We start from the raw sequence: 23,766 nt of genomic DNA, 5'->3' as shown, positions 1-23,766 counted from the left end.
CCATGACCCCTGTGGGTCCCTTCCACCTGTTCTGTGATCCTGTGGTTCCACGATCCCTGCTGCCACCAGCAGGATGTGAGAGCTGGGCAAACCCTCAAGGCCCTGTCCCAGTGGCTGTCCTGGAATCTCCCTGGTTGGGGCACTGAAGGGAGATCTGAGCTGGTGGCTGTGACCTCTGGCAGAGCCCAGGCTCAGCAGCCACAGGCAGATTGGTGCTGGAGAGCCTGGGCAGGATCCTTGTGGGATGGGAGAGGCTCCACAGAGCACAAGGAGCTCCAAGAGGAGAAAAACTGAGGACCAATTTCTGAATCAAGCACTTTCTTTCGTAGGGACACAGGGCAGGCTCATCCCTGGATGGTGGCTGGGATGAAGGCACAACCAGGGCTCCAGAAAGAGTGGGGACCCCACGGGGCTGTAGCTGTCCCTTCAGAGAGCAATGGGGCCATCAGCTCCATCCCACCCTTGGAAAAGGACATGGAATCTTTTCATTTGCTGTTGTGTTGGATTATTGGCCCTGGAGGGATGTCAGAGTCCCACCACAGCACCCCTGTCACCCTCAGCTGGGCATGGGGAGAGAATGTGACAAAAGGCTTGTGAGTAAGGACAAGGAAAAAACAACCAGCAATTACTGTCATAGGCAATAGAGATTCAACCTGGGGGGAAATTAGTTTAGTTATTTAATTATTCAATTTATTGTCAATCAAATCAGAATAGGATAAGGAGAAATAAAAACTAAATCTTGGAACACCTTAGCCCCACCCCTCCCCTCCTCCCAGGCTTAATTTGCTCCTGATTTTCTCTCCTTTCTCTCCCAGCTGCAGCTGTGCAGGGATTTTCCCCAGGGCACTGCCATTGTTGCCAAAGGGCCTTGCCCAGCAGCACGTCCCTCTTGGAGCAACTGGAGTTGGCTCCATCAGGCATTGGGAAATCTTCCAGCAGCTTCTCACAGAACCCAGCCCTGCAGCTCCCCACTATCAAAACCTTGCCATGCAAACCCAACACAACTGGCGACTTTCTCATCACAGAACAATGCAGTTTTCCACAATGATTCAGCCTGGGTAGAGCAAAGGTTAACTTTTTCTGTGATTTGAGCATTTTTTCTTCACTGATTCCAGCTTTAGAGCTTTTCACCATGATCACTGGGGAATCCCTGTGTCTGCAGGATGGGGTTACTGCCTCCATCACCTTCTGCAGCATCACTTTGAGGCAGGGATCCTTCCATCACCACCACTCCTCCCAGACCAGCGGGACAGCTCTGTGTGTGCTGTGAGGACCCACCATCCCTGGAGGCCGTGGATGCAGTCACACAGCCAGAGCACGCTCCCTTGTCTGCCCTCCACAGCACAGCACAGCTCTCCACTGGCAAATCCCTCACAAGGGCCTTTCTGTGCCAGGGACTTCACCTAACTTCATCCGGGGCATCTTGGAACCAGACAAACAAAATTACTCTCAGTCTGGCCACTCCCGGATTCATCAAGTGCTCACAAGTTGTTATCTGGTGGCAAGTTGCTGTTTGAGTTAGAAAAATCCCTATTAGTTATTACAAAACTCCAAAGTTTCCCAGCTCAGCGTTTCTCGGTGCCATTTCCTGTGGCAGCCCCGGCTGGTGGGGCTGGCAGAGCCCATTGTCTGAAAACTCAGGCTGCTGCTCCCCAGGCAGGGCAGATGGACAGGGCAGCCTCCAGCTCCCTGAAACTCTGCAACAGGGCCACCAAGCCCCAGTTTCCCAGCATTGACAGCAGGACCCTGATTCCCACACCACTCCCCTGCACACAGCCTGCAGGATGCCACGCTGCTTGGGGGATCCTCTTTGGTCAGGAGGGTCCCCAGATCTCCACAAACCCCCCAGGCCGATGCCCTGCTCCTGCCCAGGTTTGTCCCCACACAGCTCTGCCATTCTTTCTGTTCCTCCCCAGGTTAAGAAACCCAGGGACGGAAATCAGTGTGCAGATGAAGGATGCTTTGCGTGATCTGGAGATATTCAAATGAAACACGATAGAGGAACTTGCAGGATACTCAAAGGAAGATAAAAAGAAAAGTGTTGCTGTTGGAGTGTGTCAGAGCAGTGGGCCACCCAGTTTAACCACTTCCAATTCACCTTGTAGAGAAACATTTGAGATATGGAGAAATGGAGAATCCCCAAGCCAGGCTTATATACTGTATGTGACCTGACTCCTGCCATTCTCACCTTACAGTGGAAATTTCATAATGCAAGATCAGAAGAAAATTTTGACTTGCACAAAAAAGAGCTGTTGCTCTCCTAATCGGGAGCAACTTTGGAAAGTGCCTATAAGGGAAAAATAAGTTTTTCCTTCTGGTTCAGCAATTTTACAGTAATAAATTGAGGTGCTTCCTCCAGAAAAGCGCACACAGTTACAGGTCACCAAACAATCCAGAGAGTAAGAGCTGAAGGGGTCCAGCCCAAGCAGGCCATGAGTCCCCTGGTCCAGGTCCTGCTGGCCCTCCTGGTGCTGTCAGCCTGCCTGGCTGACGTGGTTCTTCCATCTCCACACACACTCCGGAGCAAGACGCTGGAGGAGACCATGGGGCTGCTGGACTGGCTGCAGCAGAAGGAGGTAGGGCTGGTTGGTGCTTCACTCACGGATGGGAGGAACAGGTTGTTTCACCAGGCTCGGAGGGAGCGATGCTGAGCCAGAGGAAGGTGATGAGCACAGGGTTCACAAGGTTCCTGGGGCCTGGGGGCGGGTGGATGTGTCTGTGAATGCACGTCAGGATGGATCTGTGCTGTCTGGAGCCTGATTGCTCCTCTCTTTTGTGTCTTCATAAAGGTTTCCTGTTACAAGATGAATGTGATAAATATTTTTGCAGATCAAAAGGTAAGGAAAAAAACCCAACCATATAGCCCTGATGGGTGCTGGAAGGGTGCTGGGGGCCAGAGGAGAGCACAGGGAGGTGGGAGGCAGGTGGGAAGCCTGGGATCCTGCCTGTCCTGGTGTGGTGCTGTGGAGGAGCAGGAGCCCACTGTGAGCTCCCAGCACAAACGTTGGGCTGCCCAGCTGGTTCTCACCACTCCCAGTGCCCTGCACAGGTGCCCTCACCTTCCCACAGCCATCTCCACCTCCAGCCAAAGCAGCATTGGTGGCTTCTGGCCACCCTGGGGACAGGGAGAGCCCAGAGCAAGGGCAGGGATGGGCACCTGTGCTTGGGCAGCAAACAGAGGTTTCAGCTCTTCAGAGAGAGGAACAGCTCCCTTTGCCCTGGAGAGCTGTCACCAGCTCAGACACCCACACACACCTATTGCACAGCATCCTGAGAGCTGGGTATCCCTCTTTAGCCCCTTATCTGGGGAAGGCTCTGCAGTCAGCACAAGATTTAATGGCAGATAACAAGGCCTCTTTCTGCTCTGAAAACTGCTGCCTAAGCCACGCTCCCCAGCCCCTGAGTTCCTGTTTTCACAGAAAGCCCATGCCCTCACCTCATGCCACGCCTGGTGGCACCCGAGGGTGCAGTGGCCTTCACTGGGGGCTGGGGCTCAGCAGCCCCCAGGGGACCCCCACACCCTCCTGCAGCCCTGCAGTGAGAGGAGATGCCCGAGGTGCTGCACAGCCCCACACTCACTGCTGCCCCTGCTCACAGGGACAGACTGGTCACTTGTTTGAGGATGCTGTGAAAGCTGAGACAGAGCAGGCAGCACTGGGAGCAGCCCCGGGGAAGAAAGCAAATCTTTATTTTATTGCCACCAGCACTGCTCATCTTCCACGTGTCTCTGCTGTAGGGCTTCTCAAAGCCCCTAACGAAGGCAAACTCTTCTCAGGTGCTTTTGCTGTTCCTGTAGCCTCCCTGTCTGCTCAAAGCAGCTTCTCTTGCAGGGAGCAGCTTCCCAGGGTGCCACATCCCCACCTGCAGCAGGAGCTTGGTGCCCAGCACAGGGGTGCCCAGTGCTGTGCCCCACTGCCAGAGCCTCTGCTGGGGTGGATTCCTCCTCACCAGGACAGGGATGGGACCAGTGCCAGGGGTGCACAGACAGAGCTGGGAAGCTTCAGGGAGGCTTTGGCATCTCAAACCACAATTTTCACCTATCCTTTAGGATAGAAGTTTATTATTTGTAGTGTTTTAATCTGCTGCTAATAAGCCATGACTATACAAAAGAGTTTTTAAAAGATCCATGTGTCTTTCCCCAGAGAGGTAACAAGACAGAGATCTTATGCAAAGCTGCCACAATTGCTCGGGAGGGCCAGAGCTGCCACAGGTACCTCGGGGGCATTTGTGACAACTTGCTCAGCCTGGCAAGGCACAAGGTGAGGCACAGTTCTTGCACTGCCCACAGCCTTCAGGCTTCTCCCGTGGTCACTTTTTTTTTTTTTTTTACACTCCCACTGCTGTCAGCAGCCCAACCCAAGCTGCAGAAGCCAATCCCACCCCAGAAGCTTTTTAACAGCCCCTGTTTCCCATTCCAGAAGCCCTGTCCTGTGGCAGCAGGCAGCACCACCTCACTGAAGAACTTCCTCAAGGAATTACACCACGTCCTCCAAGAAGAGTATAAGAACCAGCAGTGAAAAAACACACTTTGGTTTTTTAAACTATAACCCTATTTTTCAAAGATTATGTATAATAATTCTTTAAATAAATGTATTTTTGGACTAAAGGTGCTGGCACTGCATAGGACATTACACAAGGCAACAGTTAAGAGAGTTCCAAGTTGATGGAACAAGGGTAGTGTGGCTAGGAAGGGGCAAACAATTTGTCCTGCTATGGCATTAAGCTCATGTTAACATGAGGAACACAGGTGTGAACAGAAAGAAAAGCCCAAGGAGAAGCCAGGCCACATGGGGCATGCTCCTGAAAGCTGGGAACTCAAAAGCACGTGCTGGAGCTGCAAAGGGAGCAGCCAGGTCACTTTACTGACATACCCTTTGGTACCTCTCCCCATGGCACAGCCCTTTGTGGCCCAGGAGAGGCTGGGGCTGTGCAGGGCCTGGCTCATGCAGCACCCTGGGGACTGCAGAGCCTGCAGACCATGGAAAACCTGGTCCCTGGGGCTGAGCTGGGGCCCACAGGCACTGCCAAGCAGCACAGCTCATGCAGCCAACAGAGCTGAACACTCAGCTACTGCAGGTACATTCACACCATCTTCCACCAGGTCTTGCTGCCCACGGCCTGGGGCTGGGCAATAAGGATTTAACACATCCCAAACATTTCCCCAGCATGCTGTGCAGCTCAGAGCTACAGAAGCACCTCACCCAACCCTTCCTCACCCAGTCCTGACACAACTGAGTTAAAAAGATATGCTGTGTACAATGTTATTTGGAGAACATGCATACAAGGTGGAATTAGGAATCAGGATTTTTATTTAATGGTATGGACATGCTCCAGGGACACAATATTGATATATACAGTATAATGAATTAATTTTAACAAAACAAGATATAGTCAGAAATAAACAGAGTTTAAAAAAAAACAAAAAAAAACAAACAGAAAGACAAATTATACAGACTAGCAGTTTTTCCCTCTATGCAGGCCTGGCTAAGCAGAACTGTGGAGAAAGGTGAAAGCTGGACATGTGCAGACAGCGTAGTCAGTAAAAGGCACTAAGGACCATTTCCCCTCCTCTTAAAGGATTAGGAATAAGTTAAATATTAAATAATTAATTTATGCAACATTAAACAAAAATCTCATTGTTAAGTCAATGTTCTGGAATGAGGAGAATCTTCTGTTAGCAAATGCAAAGATGAGCACACAGAGTGTATGTCATGTAAGATGAGTTTTGATAACTACCACAGAGCACATACTGACCCACAACAAGAAAGGCTGTATTAAGCTCTTAGAAGTCCATAAAAATCAAATCTTGTCCTTATTAAAACACATTATGGGCCCAGTAGACATTCACAGATGGGCAGGGCTATAGAGGGCCCATGTGGTAAATCCACAAGCCAAGCTCCCTGGTTTTACAAGAAACTTCCCAGAACTTCAACAAAATACACCACTTAACAGGTGAGCCCAGCTGACAGGGCACGTGACCAGGAGAGTGTTCCACTTTATTTAAAATCCTCTTACAGAGCAAATAATTTGTCCTCCAAGCCCCTGTGACAGGAGATAACCAGTTTCTCCAATTTGCCAATTAAATGTGTGCAAGTAATTACTTACTATTTACCCCTGCTCCAAGGCTCACTTAAACATGCAGAGTACTGAAGTTTTCAGCAGCAGGACTGTTACGTTAATTGTAAATCACATGCCTTTACATTTGAAGCATTTTAAGTGTTTCAATATTTTAAATGGAGTACCATGGTTCACAGCAGTATCTTGGAGTGACTGATACCTGTCAGGTAAAAGGATTTTCAATGGTCTTTCTGAAAGCACAGTTCTGGTTTAACTCCTGCAAAACCAGATCATTCAATAAATGTTAGCACAAGATACAACACAAAAAGGAAAGAGAAGTTATCCCTGGTTCTGAGAAGTAGTACAGGCCACAGCTATGCATCTATCTGCTTGGACTCAGAACTGGAAGACTTTAAGCAGCATTTAAGCCATTTTCAGTCTGGATATTTTGATGAGAAGTATGTATGTAATGAGATAATCCAACTCTATTCAAGCACATGTAAGATAAGGTCAGCTCTTCACAAGCAAAACCAACTACAGCTTCAATTTAAGAAGTTTTGAGTATTTACCCCTAAATGCTAGGCGAGAAAAAACAAATGCTAGTGTTTGTATCTGTATGTAGTATGAATTCAGGTGACACTCCCCACAATAGAGAGGGCAGCATGTTCTTCCAGGACATGATCCTGACAAAAAGCCATTAAAAACACCAGGAAAAAGCTTACAGCTTGTTTAGAATAGCACTGAATATATCCTTCAGAGCAAAATATGTCCTTACAAGACCAGTTTTAACTATTACAGATCCTGTCACAGACCCCAAGGTACCTCCAGATAACCATAATGACAGAAAGAAAAGGAATTTAATGTCTTTAGGTAATTTACAGGAACATTCTGTAAAAGCAGATATGGCTACTAGCAAGGACTCAAGACACCTGAGGAGCTGTCTTGTTTTCTGTCACACTGAAGGACTCCACTTCCCCTGTGAGTAATCACAGCTTTTAATCCTCCAGGGAACTCTAAGATGAGGTCACAGCTCATCCCTCCACCCTGCACAAGAGCTGCTGGGACACCCACAGCTGGTGTGATGAGTTATAGAACACACACAGGCCGAAGGAGATGCATTTTCTCTGTGACACAAAAGCAACATATTAAAGTGATATGTGTCTATTAGCAGCATAAATATTTATATATAAAAAAGTAGCCATCACAAATAAATGGTTATCATCAGAGACCAAAAAATGTTTCCTTTTAGAGCATAGCCAGAGATGCACACAGTATACACAGGAACACAGCACCAGCTATGTCAGGGGATATTGTTCTGGGAAAACTGGACAATTCTTTTTGTTTTACTAAAGGAGAGTCAAATTTATCCTCAGTGTAGAGCAGGGCCCAGTGCCTTGTAGCCAGGGATGAGGAAACAGAGCCACAGTGCTCACAGCCCCATGGCTGACACCAAGTCCTGGTGTTTCAGCATCCTCCTTAAATCCTCTCGGCTGTTTGGATTACAGAACTACTCACACAAAAACACCAGCCCTGAAGCATAAAAAGCTGCCAAAGTAACATAACCTTAAAAGAAGGAAAAAAGCTCTCTTCTGCCTTAATATCCAAGGTCTCATTCTCCACAGTGCCAGCAGATCACAAACAAACCAATTAAAATTAAAGAACTATTAGACACCCATGGTCCCTTTTCAGAAATCTCAAGACTTTTGTGGTTCATGTTTTTCCTACCCAGCTACTTTCTCTGTACAGCAAGACAGCAAAAAGGGAAAAGGACTGTGTATTCAACACATAACACAGTGTGTTAACAGCCACAGTGAGGAATATTAAATAAAAAGATTTGATGCTCTTAAAGGTTTGCAGCAACTACATTCAAACACAGATCAGTGCAACAGAGGACAACAGTGAAAGCTGCCAGTTATGTGCAAAGCAGGGCATAAGTCAGAATTACCAGCCTTAATTTCAGGATTTCATTAACTGTTTTGAACTAACACATCTAGCACTTAAACACACATCTAGAATCCTATCTTCCAAACATTTCAACAAAGATTACCAACAAGTTTCCCTGCACAACACATTTAATACATGGAATTTCACAACCATCAATCATACATACCAGTTTAATATTATGTTAATATAACATACAGGCAACTAAGGAAAAATACTTTTTTTTTTTAAATAAAAAAATTATAGCCATGTCAAACTGTGCCATCTCTTGAATTCCATATTCTGGCCAAACCTTATACACTCACTGATTTTTACAGGAATTCTGACCAGGTGACACTACTGCAGCAGGGAATCAATGACAGCTCCTGGCTTGGCCGAACGTTTTCTGTTTGGAGAGCAGAAAGGAAAGGGAAAAACAACACCACACAGACATCATTATGCTGTCTAGAAAAGACAGGGACCAGCCACATTTAAGTCAAAACTACATGACAGGACTTCTCCATAAGCAAAACCAACCAAACAAAAAGCACAAGAAAGCATATGCTGAAATCTCCTCCAACAGCCCTCTCCTCTCTACTGGTACCAGTGTTTGCACTGGCAATGTGCCAGATTGGGTTAAACTGCACCACCAAATGCAGCAAAATAAAGCAAGGAGCTGGAAGAGGAGAATGCAGCAAAAAAACCACCAGAAAATCCCTAGACAAGTCTTTCTGGACAAGATCTAGTGCAGTAAAGAGACTTGGTTCTGTCACATCTGGCAACACTGAACTATACCATGCAAAAATTTTGTCCTTTGCCTTCTCATTAGGCAAATGTTTGAAGACTTGTGGTAAGTTTGCATATACAAACTTCAGCCTTCCCTTGGGTAAATCCCTCATTGCATATAAATACCCCAGAGTTCTTCACCTTCTACCCGTCTTGGGCCTGGATCTTCCTTTTGAAGTCCTCGGCCTCTCCAGCTTCATCAGAGATTGCCTCAAGCTTTCTTCAGTGTAGGCTAAGTAAACATGGGAAAGGTCCACTTCAAAGGGCTAGAAAAACACCAGAAAGTCTCATAAGACAAAGTCATGAGAATAATTTTATACACTCATCAATGGTGCTTTCATGATAGTCAAAGACTCACATCTTCAAAAGAAAAGAAAACTGAGATTGGACAGTTTGGATCTAAATACAGAGTGGCAATCTAAGGCAGGACTTGGGTCTGTACAGTTCAATACATCAATCCAACAGTCACTCACATCTTTCTCTTTTTTATCCAGGACAGGTGTCTGCTTCCTCATATTGTTTCCTGTATATGCAACACATTTCTATAAGCACAAAAAAAAAAGCTTGTTAGTAAAGTCTACTGTGCATAGCAAACTAACTATAGCTTCACCAGTTTCTTCCTGGGCTTAGTTAAACCCCTCAGAAGCTCATACTAACATTAGCTTGTACACAAGCCAGGCAGCCATTCTTACCAGCTGCCACTCTCCTATGTCTTCGTTCCAGTGAACGTAGTTCTCAATCATTTCCTACAAAGAAGGCAGGACAGTAAGTGTCAGATGTGCACAATCTACCCTCCAGGTGCACTTCCCAGAACATACATCCTAAGGCCTGGACAAGCTGCTTAAGAACAATCTTGATTCCTTAGAAGTTGTTCCTATCAGGACAGCTACGTCCTGTGCAAAAAAATCCCCCATTTCTCTTCTGAAGTCTACAGAAGAGAAAAATACCACTCCCAAACTGTATGTACTGGAGACCCCCCTAAAGCATGGGGTTTCCATTATGCCAATACCATCAAGACAGCAGTAAGCACTGTAAAATGGAAAAAATGAAAACTATAAAAAGAATTTCCCTTTTCCCATTAAATAGTGTGCATTATATCTAAGCTCATTGTGAATTTTCTGTACACTGGAGTCACAAAGACTGTCAAAGATTTAAAAATCCAGTCTTTGTGTTAATATCAGACATTAGCAAGCACAACTTCAAGCTAATGGAAAAAAAAGATTTTGAATAGACCCACTGCATGGGCACACAGTGAATATAACAGTTAACTATGTGGTCAATGTGGTTTTCTTATTTTTATAAGCCTTTAGGAAAATATGCTGCAAGAGAACTGAAATTGCCACAACACAACTCCTGCCTCAGGCTCAGGTGCTTTGCCTTCACCTGGTAGTCCTGAGGAATGAAGTTGTCTATGATGAGAATCTGAAGACGAAGCTCCCTGCTCAGCTGCCGAATGTTTTCCAGCAACCCTTCAATCTCTCTCTGATGCTCTTGCTGTAGATCTGCCATCTGAAAACAAAACAGGCATTTGAGAGGCATCAGACTTATCTTAAGACATGGCAGCAGCCTCTTCTGTCTGTATGAGGTTTTTGGAAAACAAAAGCAAACTCTGGTTATTAGTACCAGAATATCTCTGAACAATAAATCATCTGAAACATTTCAGCTCAGAGATGCCTGAAAACAACATTAAGTTCTCAGTTTCATAAACCCAAAACCGGCCTTCTGCCAATCCAAGCTAATTCAGCTAAGTCTAGATGAAGAGCATGAGACAAGTTGCATCACTGGCAAGGTTTCAAGGAAAATCTCTGATCCCAAGGACCAAATGCATTTTTTATGAAACAGAAACTCCAGCTACCAGCCACAGATACACTGATCCAGTGACTGAGGATGAGGTAACAAGGGCATCAGTCCTAAAGGACAGGCAGCTCAGAGCAGAGAAGCCTTTGGGCTGCAGCAAAGTGGGACATGGGGCTGCCAACAAGCATCTTGCATTTTATTTCAGAAATAACCAGTGGTTTTCCTTGAAGTTCTTGATATCTTAGGGTCTCACACATAACCCATCTCAGCCTGGCCTGGGGAAAAGCTCTGCAACACACTGTTCTAAAGCCCCAAAAGTACTCTTAGTATTTTTGAATTATGTGAGTGAAACTGACAGTACAGAAAGACATTTCTAAATATACAGCACATTTTCCAGCATTACAAAGCTGATGGCTTACCCCTCCCACCTCTAGTGCCTCCCAGGATCACTGGCTTTAGCTACTAACCTCTGACTTTGCAGCCATAAGCATGGTCCAAACTTTCTTCAGTTTTTTGGTTTTCCCCTGTGCTTCCTCCTGGAGGTTGGTGTACTTCTCCTCAATGTCCAAGCGTTCTTGCTGTGGACAACATTTAGCACAGACACACATTAACAATCACAGAAATTCTCTGCAACAGCACAAACAAGAGGAAAATCTACTCAAACAACCAAAGCATTTGCCAAGAGCACAGAGCCCTGGCTGAGCCAGGCTGGCTCAGACCTGCAGGGGCTGCTCAGTTAGTAAGTGACCTGTGGAGGGGTGGCTCCTGCAGTGCTTCCAGAGCAGGGTAACATAACCTGGTGTGCCCTGCCATTGCTGTTTGCAGACAGCCACAGCAGATAACCCCACCTCCTTCTCCTCGAGCTCCTTGCGAAGCTGCTCTGCTCTCTTCCTTCGTTCCTCCAGTTCCATGTTTGATTCTTCTAAAAGCTTCTCCTGCTCCTCTGCTTTTGCCAGCAAGTCCACTCCTCCCACAATCACCTTCTTCTCTAATGCAGAGAGTTTCTCCAGCAGGGACTGGTGCTCTTGCCTAGACAGACAGGTAGGTGTGAGACTTCCTCTCCTACCATGCTCAGCAGGCATCAGGTCCAGCTTGGTTTTGTAGCCCAGACAGCACTCACAGGGCTGGAAAAACTTGTCCTGCTGCTGAGGGCTTAAGTGGGGGTGAGGCAGTGCAAGTGAAAGCAACAAATTCCCCAAGCTCCCACTCCCACCACTTTCTCTCAAGCAAAACCAGGTCAGCAAAGAAGTGCCTCCCACTGTAAGTCACCTCTGTGAGGGGCTGCAAGCTCACAGTGACATCACCAGCTACTCAAGGCACCCTCTGCCCAAAAGGGCCCTGCCAGCACAGCAATGCCCAGAGGCAGCTGCTGAAATAGAGGAGAGTCAAGGCAGCTGCTGAAGTGCAAACCAGGAATGCTGGCTGCTGCTGGAGCAGTCTATTTGCATAGGGTAGTGTGACCTTAGCAGCTTTCTGGCTTCAGAATAGAGCACCCTTACACCCTTGTGACTGTGCTGCTGCAGGAAACCTGGCCTGTTACAGAACAGTTCTGCTGCCCCTCACAGCTCTTGGGAGATTAATTTATGTTTCTAGGCTATCCTGCACAACTAGTAAAGTTAAGAAAAGAAATGGCAAAAGGATAAAAGTTTGTCTTTCCCATATACTCCATGCTCTCAAAGCAGAATAGCCCCTCTTTCACCCTGACAATAGCAAGGGGTGATGTTCACTTGGTACAAAGTTTGACAGGCACCTTACCATGCATCTCCAGATATTTGTATGATTAAGGAAGGAACAACCTGCTCAGAGCATGGTACTCACTGAGCTTTGAGCAAGTCTTTTTCTCTCTTCTCCAGTTCAGCTCTGGCTTTATTTCTTTCTTCTTCTTCCATATCAAGCTTAGTTTCAAGAGCTTTTCTCTCCTCTTCAATCTTTGCTTGCATCTCTACCATCTTATCAGGGGAAACTTTCTTTTTGCCTTTGAGAGATATGGGGAAAATAAGTTAGTTCACTGAAAAGTAAAACAACCTCTGTATCACAGCATTTTTTCCAAGTTCAGATTCAATACTTGGAATTAACAAAAATTTCATTAGGTATCAGCCTCAAAATGGGCAAAACTCAGTCCTTCAAATCCCATTTTAACATCAGCTCCTACTGAACAGCAGTGCTGTGTAACTATCACTGGAACCTAATGCCCCCAAAATACAAAACATACAAACAACACTGGAGAAGGATCACTGCTTGTAGAGAAGCCCAATCTGGAAACCCTGATGTTCTAACAATACAGATCAGGCCACAGGAAGGAAAATACAAGACTGCCTTGACCTACAGCTACAAGAGCTCAGCTACCAAGAGTTACATACTCAAATTTCAGATTAGCATCTCTACCATTCCATTCATTCACTGCCCTCCTTACAAGCTTAACTGTTCTGTGGGCATGTAGGTATTTTTAAGAAACTACTACGGAAATAAGAGAAAATCAGAACAGCCCTATGAAAACCAGGCAACTAAAGAAACTTCTTGATGGTAATTGCTCTATGTAACAGTGACTACCCACAGATTTGAAGGTATCAAGGTTGGCTCTGGCTTAATCAGCTGTGTCTTTACAGCAGAACTACCAGAGCAGCACTCCAGGTCTTGTGGGGCTACCAAGGCAGTGGCCAGAGCAACTCAATGAACCCACTGACCTCAAGATTTGGTCCCAAACACTCCAAATTTGAAACAAAGTGTGAGGCTGCTGCTCTAGAAAGCCAGACTCTGCAAGTCTTGAGCCAGCTTTCATTGCAATCCCAGGAGTGTCCAAGGCAGGTGACCATGGAGATCCTGGGGGGTTATGTGGTATAAGAATTAATTTCCTCAAATCTACAACTCCTAAATATCCATTTAATCACAACTGAATCCACAATTTTCTGTTTTGCTTTTCCAGACATGAAAAAAACGCACCCTGTAGAATCCAGCTGCACTTGAAACTAACAGGAGCCACTGACTGCCATCTGACTGTTTTCCCAGGGACATAATGCACACAGTCAGAACACACTCAAGGAAGCTGTTCAGTAAAAGGCTTCTCCTCCTCCAGTCTTCAAGATATTCAGCTTCATTTATATAGATGTATTTTCTTTATAATAATATATACATTATATACATAAACACTCCAGCAAAGTGTACTGCATATGTAAACATGCATGAACACATTTTCACATCTGCATACATAGTTCTTCATGTGCACAACAGCTTTAATTACTTTTGTTGCAAGGCAAGGACTTCACCAGTACAGCAAACATCTTCATCACAATCTGCCACACTTCAGAATCAGATAATGAGCACTTCTTTCTGGGCTTGTGGTGCAAAAACCTCTCACTAATTAGTCTTTGAGTAAGAAGCTTTCTGGAAGTGCTATACAGAGCTCATCATATGAGATAAGCTAGATAAAGGCTTCTTACTATTAGGACACAGACCTACATATTCTCAGTTTAGGAGAAAAAGGTGAAGTGAAGCAAGTTGTAAGATCCCTTTACAAGCTTTGCAAATGTAAGGAGGTGAAAATCAATTACACCAACCTGCTTGATCTTGCATTAAGAGGAAGTAGAAAGCAAATCGCAGAGAGGCAGCAAACACATAAAAAGAGGAGGAGAGAAAATGTTATTGCTTTGATCATTTTGGACAAAGATCATCAGCACCAGAACAAAAAACAAATTTTATATTCATGTTTCTAGGGTAGAAAATATGAGAATCATAACTAAGAACCCCTCTATTAAAGCAAACACTAATGCATGTTATGCTAAAGCAGAGAATGTGTCTGTGCTTCAGAGTGTTTTGCAAATCCAGGACAATCTTCAGCTCACTCTTGCATTCTTCTGCCCATTCAGTGCAATGCTGGATCTAAACACAACATTAGGAGCCAGCTGCAAGGATCATGACCTAAGAAACAGTTAAAGAGGGTGGATTTCTCCTTCAATTAACAAACTTAATGCTCCCCACACTCAAGAGAGCCAATTCTGTTATATTACCTGTAAAATATTAGCATCCAGAATACATGTTCTAAGTTTTAACAAGATTTCCAAGCCAATTCTTTGCAAGATACAAGACAGTTGCACACAGGGAGTCTCAACACAAGATTCCTCCATTTAATCACACACGGGATTAGTAGGTTAATTTGCAGTAACTGGTGCTTCCATAGAGGTATAGAGCCACTTTTGGTTATTCAAGCAAGTGCAACAAAAAAGGGAGGATAGGAAAGGGATAATGAAAGACACCACATGCAGAAGGGCCACACTAGAGGACAGTTAATATCCCAAACTACAAAAAGCTATGCTTATCCCAACTGCCAAAAGCCCAGCACAACTTCCCCTTACAGAGCTGTCTCCAAACCTGCAGGAGATGGACTCATTCACCTGTTGACACATCAGCAGTTTGCTATTAACTGTCCTCATCCAAATAAAACAGATTCCAAGCAAGCTTTAAAGGAGCAGGATTGAAGCAATTGGAATTCCCAGACTACAGTCATGATCCACCAAAGGTCTCCCCTGGGTTGTGTTCCCTCTAACCCTGCTACCACCATTCTCTGAGCTGAGGCTTTCCACTAATATCACTAGTGTAAAGGTGATGAACTACACAGCAATACTTTCCAGGGTCTCTCCACACAGGGAGAAGAGTGGAGTGCTTCTGTCCAGGATAAAAACAACACCAGGTGAAGTCCCCACAAGCCAAGTCCCAAGATGTGATTTGTTTCCTCAGTCCTCACTGACTGTAGGTTTTTACAGGCACAGTGACCTCTCTGCCCAGGAGCAGCCCAGACTTTCCTTACTGCTAGAACAAAATCTGGATCTCCTCCTCCTCTGAACTAAGTCCCACAGAGATCAAGAACTCAGTATTGTGGGGCACTTAAACCCCAACCACCAAGGATATTTTTTAAAGTATCCACAAAAATAAAGCCAATTGACCAAGCACTGCCATATTTTCTTTGCTAGTATAAACCTCATGCTGTTTGACTGTTCTCCAATACTAATTTTGAGAAGGCAGAGTCCAATATAATATAGAATACATTTCTAGCAGTCCTTTTTATGAATTCATATTGTAGCAATTCCCATTAGAAATTTAGCTCAGTTGTTTCCCCTGTATCTTAAAAGGCGCATTTAACACAAGCTGCAAACTGAATTTTTTTAACCTATTATTTCTCAATTACCTTTAAATCTTGCTCAAGCAGACTACTGCATTGTTTCCTATTCTTTCATGTATCTGGCTAACAATGTGCACATTGAATAACTGTTTCAAGCATGGAAGCAGCAAAGGAAAGGCATGCTTTAGCAGAGTTACAGCCTGAGGTTTATCTTTCCAACAGACAAAGCAGGGAAGAGTGCAACATTGCAAAATGGAGTGTGCAGATTATGGAAAGGCCAAAGCTTAAAGGACTTAAGAGCTCCCACTCACTAGTGAAGGACTTATCCAGAGGTTTCTCTATGACAGAGCATGTGGAGTCTGAACTACTGCTGCTGCTACTGCCTGGAAAACAGAAATGCGTCCCACAGAAAAACCCAGAGAGGAAGAAACATGCAGATGGGAAGTTAGTTCTAAAGGAAAGAAACCCAGAAGAGCCAGCAACCTAGATCAAAAAAGCACAAGTTCCCATCAGGAAGCACTTGCTAGGATCCCTCCCAGACTCAGCTTGCAAAGCCACCATTTCCCAGCACAAAACTGCATGCTCAGAAAGACATTTCAGTTAAAACCCATCTTAATCGGACTACAGCTTAAAACAACATGCCAAGGCAGCTTCCATTTCAAGCAACAACAGCAGAGAACACCAGATCATAGTGGAGAAGGCTGTGGATATCTGCCATAGCAGAGGATTCAGTGACCATGAATCCTTTCCAGTCTTACACACATGGCAATGTGCACTTCTCACTCTGGAAGGCAGAATCAGCTTACACAGGGACAGTCAGTGTGTAGCCCTGTGAAGCAGCTCCCTTAGGGAACTTAACTAGAGTAACTTGTCTGGGAGTTGAGTAAGTCAGTTATTCACCCTCTGCTCCTTCCAAGCAGCACTTTGAAGGTGGTCTCCTCTTGGGAGGAGATTTGGGCAGGACATTTGGAGACAGTGGTCAAGCTTTTCACTTCTAGAAATAACCAAAAGGTGAAAAATGAACTTGTTACAACTATCACCAAAGGCATGGCAAAAATAATTTATGACTACTTGGACAGACACCAAAATGAAAAGAGTACACCTAAAAGCATGAATGCTTTAAACAGGAATTTCTTCCAACAGATGTGGGTGCTTCAGGACAGGAAGGCAGTTTGAATGTCAAAATAAGTTTAGGAGAGAAGATGCAAATTGGGATGTAGCACTAGGCTTGGGCACTTTCTCTACTATCCATGTGAATTATCAGCAGGGTGCTAGGAGAAGAGCAAGCTCCCAAGAAGCCACAGCGTCCCATGGTACACAGTGACCTGCAGTTCCAGGTTCAGCAACATTCCCTGGAGTTTAGATTATACACAGCAGTTTAACACTTATATGGGACAAAGGAAACTCCACCATGGGATTTTCACACTGCTCCCCAAAAAAAGCAAGTGCAGCTCCCATTAAGCTTTTCAGTTAACACAAAGACACCCCCAAAGGTCAAGTTTTCCCTCTATAAAATAGGACACCAGAAGAGTCAGTAACTGAAGATCTGTAAGACAGATGAATCCTTTGCCTAAGTCACAGCCAAAATTCCCCTCCAATCATACCCATGGCTATAAAAACCACACTGCCTACAAATGATCTTTGGTGTTTTCTTCCTCCCACCTCCGTAAGCAGGGGAAGTTCCACACCACCACAAGCCATACGCAGCCACCCTGCGGCACCCCGGGAGCCACCACAAAGGATGATGTCAGACAAGCACAGCTACCCAAGTGGAAGCAGGTACTACACAGGCCTGGAGCTGTCCATCTGCACAGACGGCACCAAAGGGCTTCGTTTCTAGGACAGGCATGATAATTGCAGCGGCACAGGGCATCTCTACAACTCCTCTTGGCCCTGCCTGGCTCTGGCTACACTTCCTACACCAGCTTGTGGGTAAGAGGAGACTGGTGGCACTGGCAGGGATCTCTACTGCCTTACCCCGCCGTTTCTTCCGCTTCTCCTCTCCGATCTCCCCATCTTCATCCTCCTCTTCAGAATCGCTGGTTTCAGAACCAGAGATCTCTTCCCCTAGAAGAAAAGAGTGTGCTTTTATCAGAAGCTTTCCTTCACCTCATATCAGCTTGTTATTCTGACAGCAGCATTCATCCAAACACAGCAGTGCCAGACATCAGCTTATGAGTACTTGCAGAAGTCCTTAACTGTTGCACAAGCAGACAGCTTGCCATGGCTCAGGAAACTTAAGGACAATCAAGATAAGCAACTGAATGCTTGATTTCAGTGTGTATGTATTAAAGCTCAAGAGCTACTTTTTATGGAAAATAGAGCATCTTTGCACAGCTGAAGCTATGAAGTTTCCCTAGCAGGATTCTACCATACCTTCTCTTCCACCTCCCACTTCCATCTCAGAGGAAAGAAAAAGAAGCATTAATGACCACTTCCTGCTTCTCCTGAATGGGGCAGACAGCAAACAGCAAGTCATGCTGGAGTTACTGCTACAGCTGTTCTGTGAGTATCTCTGGAGAGAGATGCTGCGACATCTGGTCACTATTTAGCAAGCATCCCTCTAGCAGGGTCACTCCATATTGATGGACTAATAAGAGACATGAGTCTGTGAAGTTACATGGCTTAACGAGGTTTCTTGTTGCTCTACAGTGTTTAGAAAGCCAGCTCCAGCTCCACAAATTTGGTACAATTTTCCTGCTGATAAATGCATCCCTCCTCCCCAGTCAGAGAAGAAGTGTGATCTGTTGTTACAGTTCAGTTTATTTCCCTATACCATGTCAGCTGTGCAAGCTAGGGAAACCCAGTAAAACCTGGGCACACTGATTCCAGCCCGGAGGACACCACTCGCCCTAGTGCCAAGTGCCACCTAGTGGGAAAGCTGGACCCCCACGAGCAGCCTTAGACACCTCCCCTGGCACCCAGAAGGGCAAACAAAACCAGAAGACCGACCTGCACCAGCAGCCAACCTCATGTGATACATATTCAAGTAGCAAAGAATGTTGTCATTCAAACAGAACAAGCATGGTGCAGAGAGGAACACAAGGGGGAAGGAGAGTCTCACCTTCTTCCAGTTTTTTCTTAAGCTCTTCAATTTCTTTTTGGAACTGGCGGAGCATAGCATCCTTGGGATCCTCATTAATCCTGGCCTTGTTCTTTATGTTCTTGGCTCTGTTTGCATACCTGAGAGTGCTGATGGTCTCATCATAGTTGTAGTCTGCTGGTCCGATGTTTGCACACTGTAACGCATGGAGACCAAGTTACTGCAGGACAGTGTGAGAGCCCAGCACAAGGCACTGCACAATGCAACCCCAGCTCTGACAGTCTCACACTGCTACTCTTTCACAAGCTTTCCTGCTGCTTCTACACTGAAGCCACATTTGGCTACCCAAGCATAGCTTTTGTTTGATCTCATGCATGTGTGTGCTGTGTTTAGAACCTCATCTATACAGAGGGAGAGAAAAGATAGAAAGAGACACACACAGAAGGTTCTCTAAGCTGCAAACAGCTTAGGATTACTGAGGTAAATGCCAGGCTGTTCAAATCACCATGCTATCCCCTGCAAAAATGCAGCCCAATAGCTGGAACTGGAAAGGGCATCTCTTAGCTTACCATCATGGTTTTGGAGTTGCCCCCCAGGGAGTCCTGCAGCAGCCGTGTGAGTTTGGAGTTACGGTAGGGCACGTGGGTGCTCTTGCCATCCACCAGTGCAGAGATAACATTGCCCAGTGTGGAGAGGGACAGGTTGATCTTAGTGGCTTCCTTCAGTCTCTGCCCTGTGGCTCCAGTTTTTGTCTGTCTTTCAGAACCCTGCAAAGGGAACAGGAAGCAGGAGGTAAAACAGATCCTCTAATACATCTCCCCTCCAAACAGAATCAGCTACCTGTGAAATTTTGCTGGCAGCCATGTTACTAACCACTTCATCCATTATTAGAGAACCTGGCTAAGTATCTCAGACATTGTTAAAGAGACAAGTCAGACAAGTCTTAAACAAAAGCTTTCAGTGCCAGCAAATTCTGGATTGCTTAAAGCAATGCAGCTCGGAAAATGGAGATTCTCCTCCCCAGGAACAAAAACATTATGGGAAGTCAGTCAGCAGTTAAAAGGCACCCCAGCTGGAGCTGCCAACTGCCATCTACAGCCCTTCCTATCAGCAGAGAAAGAGCAAACAGCAACACTGCAATTATTGTAGAGTTTCATAGAGCATCCTATGCACACACCATGTAAATAAGTTAAAATGCATGTAAATAAGCTGAATGTCGTTAGTCTCAGTTTTTCTGCATCTTCCCCAAGGAAAGGTACCTCTGTGTAAATCTCGGGCTAAAGCCATGTTTTACCAGCACAATTACATTGGTTCAAAGTGTGACACTGAGGGAAGGAACCTGCAAGTGACGAACAACATGGTCACAACCCTCTGGAAAATCCTCAACAACCCAAACCAATGTCTTGCCAAAGACCTGGCTGGTGCTACTCACAGCAAGATCAACGAGGTGCAGCTTGCCCATGCGCACGTGCATGTTGCCATCGACGCCCTTCTCGCTGCACTCGATGGTGATAGTGAAGATGGCGTGCGAGCGAGAGCTGTGCTCGTTCATGTTTGTGGCACCAACAGAACCTTTTAGTAGAGAAAAAAGCAGTGATGTCTTCAGAGTTAATCACATCTTCTTCTAACTTCCTGCTCTCAGAGGAGACTCATTCCCACCTCTTTACCCCACCCTGTATTCCAGAAGATGGCAGAGGGATGCTCAGACTGAGCAGCAAAGTCTGTTCTTGGGCACTGAAGCTGCAGTACACTTCCAACCTGGACTAGCAGAAGATCCTGCAGCCTGCTATAGCTCTAAGCCAACCACAAACTCCCAAGACCAGCAACTGTCCTCATCTGTTTAAAGATCAATAGCTTAAGGTGTTCACAGCAGATCCCTGAAAACAGATGTATTTTGGGAAATAAGAACACAGCAATCCATGCCAAGGGGAACAGGAATCAGAAATTTAAGTCATTAAATAATCTGAGCTTAACTAAGAAGCCTTCCAGAACATAAATTACCTCCCACTCCCAGGGCTGATGTTCATCCTGATCAGAACTGAAGTGGAAAAAGGACCAAGAGACACACAAGCAGTTCTGACAACACTGACTGCCCTCATTGCATCCTCCCTTTGCTGATCCCCACTGGCACTGGCTGATGTGGCAAGCACAGTCTTCTTTACCTGGCCCTGCACAAAAGGGGCTTGGGAGGAGATACTCTTTTGTTCTGTTCAGCCAAACACTCTTCCCAGCAACAGGACTAGGAGCTTCTACTGTGGTCTGGCAACCAGACCTTTACTCTGTCTGAGCTATAAACCTGCCCACAGCAAGGCTACGTACGGTTCTTGTGGCCCAGAGTCATGATTCTGTCCATATCATCTGCATTGTTTACAACATAAGCGGAAAGGTCTTTGATATAAACTCCCACATCCGGTCTCTCTTTCACCTAAGAGAGAAACAGTTCAGACTGAGCATCCCTAGGAGATTCCCCCACAGCAATTCCAGTGATACTGTAACAGTACAGTGGTTTACTCCTCCATTTTCTGGCTTGCACATAAAACACTCCACTTAGAATCAGAGCCGATAAGGAATAAAGGCTCATGCATGACAATATGCTACAGTTTTCCCTCTGTAAAGACATAATTTTAAATGCCAGTCTCCAATTCGCAGGACTGCTGAGGGGCCTTTGGGGTAGAACTGCAGGTATGAAACTGCCTCAGGTGGACCAGCCAATCTGTGCAACTGACCAAGTGGAAGAAATTTAAAGAAGCCAGCAGTGACATCCAGCTATTGCATAGCAAAGGAAAGAGGACTGCTAAGGGGCCCAACCTCCCACTTCCCTGCAAGTGCTTCTCTGAGCTTTAAAACAGAATATTGCTCTGATTCAAAAGAAACACCACATTCAGGAGAGGAGGCTCACCTCTAACCTCTGTGTCTGGTCCTTTCCCAGCAGGTCCCGCACTTCCTCATTGTAAATTTCCAGGTAAGAGACACGAACTAAAAACCTGCAGATGAACAGCTGGGTAGTTCACTTAGCAAAACATTTGCTGAAGTCCCACAAACAGAGACACAGAGTGCAAAGAAAACACTGAAATACCAATACAGTCCTGCTGCCCCTCAAGAACTACCTAAGCAGGAACCTTTCACCCTGGGAGAAGTACCTTTCTGTTGTCATTGTCAAGGTCAGGCTCCTGCTACACGTGGACTCACATTAAAAAAACAAAAAAACAAAAAAAAAAAACCAAACCAAAACCAAAACCAGAAGCAGTCAAGGGAAGACATTTACCTTGTATCCCCCTCTGCCTTGGCAATGTGACCAAATATATGGGCAAAGGAATTGGGAATGATGCCTCTGAGCTCAGGAACTGCTCGGACCCCTTCCATGGTGAAGGTTTTGCCTGTTCCAGTCTGCCCATATGCAAAAATAGTACCTGAAGGATAAGAAAAAAGAACAAACTTTAGGAAGTTGAGTCTTCTCTAAACTCAAACTGCAGTTTTACTTCATCCCTTCTTAGTCTGATAGCACCAAACACCTCTGTTTTCATGGAGTTAAAATTTTCCACCCACTCCAGTAGCTACTGGAATACAACGCTGGAGTAACAGAAATGCTGGGCAAACACGACCTATCTGCTGCTTAATCCAGCCTGCAAGATATCTAATAAAAAGTCAGCTTGTTTTAAAATTGCAGAGTGACTAAAGCATGAGATGCTAGTACACTTCAGTTCCACTGGGTACTGAAACCCCACAGTGAAGAGCCACTGATAATGACATAAGTGCCTATCTTTTGCAAAGAGAAGATAAAGGATAACAACATGCAGCTAGCTGACCTCAAAGGAGTCTCCTTCATTACCCATCTACACTCTTAAAGACAGCACTGGGTACAACCACGGAGCACTCAGAACAGCAAGTGCCTTCAGGCTATTTTAAGTTAGAGGCCACAACAGAAATTATTTGAGGCTGCAGCCCTCAGAAGGTGAAACTCCCTTAAACAAGATCAGCAGGAATTTTATCAAAGCAAAAAACAGGAGAGAGGATAAGATCCTTCCCTTACAACAAGGGACTTACCATTGTATCCCTCTAGGACAGAATCTATAATAGGTCTTGCTGTTAAATTATAGACATCCAGCTGTTTACTCTCTGGTCCAAACACTGTGTCAAATGTGAATGTCTTAGGAGGCTCATTGGATGAGTCTGTTTTATGGACAGTTATAGTTCCCCTCATCTCATCCACGTTCACTGCCATCTTGTAGCCCGTGGCTTTCTCCCGGTCATTGAGAGGCCGGCAGCGAACAACCACCTTGACATTGTCACAGCTTTCCGGCTTGTCCGGCTTCTCAGGCCTGTTAATCTGTAATTATTTAAACAAAAATGCACAGGCTGTAACACTAGTGTTAACACAGAACCACAGAAAGGTTTGGGGTGCAAGAAACCCAGTTCCACCCCTGCCTTGGACAGAAACACCTTCCACTGGAGCAGGTTGCTCTGAACACTTCCAGGGATGAGACAAGCACAGCTGCTCTGGACAACCCATACCATGACCTCACCACCCTCACAGGGAAGAATTTCTTCCTAATAGCCAATCTAGCCCTGCCATCTCCCACTATAAAACCACTGTGTGTCTAAGCACAAACACTGCTGAATCAGCTTGGGCAGCTACGTCTCCAGAGGATCATGAACGTGGGGACTGAAAACCAGGACCGGTTTTTAATTAAAGCTGAGAGAACAACACACTTATTCAGGCAATGGGATCTTCTTCAGTTGGCCAACATGGAAACCGAGTAAACCATGAACGAGTAAACCTTGAGCATTTCACATTCACAAGAGTTTTTTCAAGAGACAATTTCACCTTGCAACCTGCAAAAAGTTTGCTGGAATTCGGTGCAGCTATGACATTCTTCTTCAGTAACACTGACTATACACTCTCAAACCTCACAGAGCACACAATCAGATGCCAGGGAGTGCTGGCTGAAGGGAATTCATTTTAATTACAACACTCAGTATACATGCTTAAGTTTAGTACTTTAGAATACCTGAATGTTGCATTATAAAACCTCACATTCATTTTCTTTCA

At 45.4% G+C, this 23,766-nt stretch overlaps 1 protein-coding gene across 4 annotated transcripts; it reads right to left on the bottom strand.

The window, feature by feature from the left end:
- Nucleotides 1-765: 765 nt before the first annotated feature.
- KIF3A (kinesin family member 3A) lies at nt 766-23,072 on the bottom strand. Of its 4 annotated transcripts, none has more exons than XM_039701426.1 (19): nt 22,761-23,072; nt 21,982-22,126; nt 21,616-21,700; nt 21,036-21,141; nt 20,149-20,288; nt 19,286-19,483; nt 18,738-18,912; nt 17,651-17,740; nt 15,985-16,056; nt 14,115-14,123; nt 12,379-12,535; nt 11,409-11,589; nt 11,028-11,138; nt 10,147-10,272; nt 9,456-9,509; nt 9,237-9,305; nt 8,905-9,029; nt 8,304-8,383; nt 766-2,794 (listed from the first exon to the last, which is right to left on the bottom strand). In XM_039701426.1, exons 1-18 carry the CDS (start codon nt 22,936-22,938, stop codon nt 8,335-8,337), a joined length of 2,070 nt encoding a protein of 689 aa, XP_039557360.1. In that variant the 5' UTR covers nt 22,939-23,072; the 3' UTR covers nt 766-2,794; nt 8,304-8,334. The 4 variants fall into 4 exon arrangements, with proteins under 4 accessions (XP_039557360.1, XP_039557361.1, XP_039557359.1 ...); XM_039701427.1 differs by lacking the exon at nt 766-2,794 and adding an exon at nt 5,292-7,181; XM_039701425.1 differs by lacking the exon at nt 766-2,794 and having other exon boundaries at nt 5,292-8,383.
- Nucleotides 23,073-23,766: the final 694 nt, after the last annotated feature.

Source organism: Passer montanus, unplaced genomic scaffold (genome assembly GCF_014805655.1).
Source record: "Passer montanus isolate IOZ18808 unplaced genomic scaffold, ASM1480565v1 scaffold15, whole genome shotgun sequence".
Lineage (NCBI taxonomy): Eukaryota > Metazoa > Chordata > Aves > Passeriformes > Passeridae > Passer > Passer montanus.
Note: the sequence above shows the minus strand (reverse complement) of the source record. Positions and strands in the feature narration are given on the sequence as shown.

Coding starts and splice junctions, on each gene's coding strand:
- KIF3A (XM_039701426.1), bottom strand. CDS start 22,938: ATGGCAGTGAACGTGGATGAGATGAGGGGAACTATAACTGTCCATAAA. Junction 11,590..12,378: donor AAAGACTTGCTCAAAGCTCA/GTGAGTACCATG, acceptor CTGTCTGTCTAG/GCAAGAGCACCAGTCCCTGC. Junction 9,306..9,455: donor ACATAGGAGAGTGGCAGCTG/GTAAGAATGGCT, acceptor TTGTGCTTATAG/AAATGTGTTGCATATACAGG.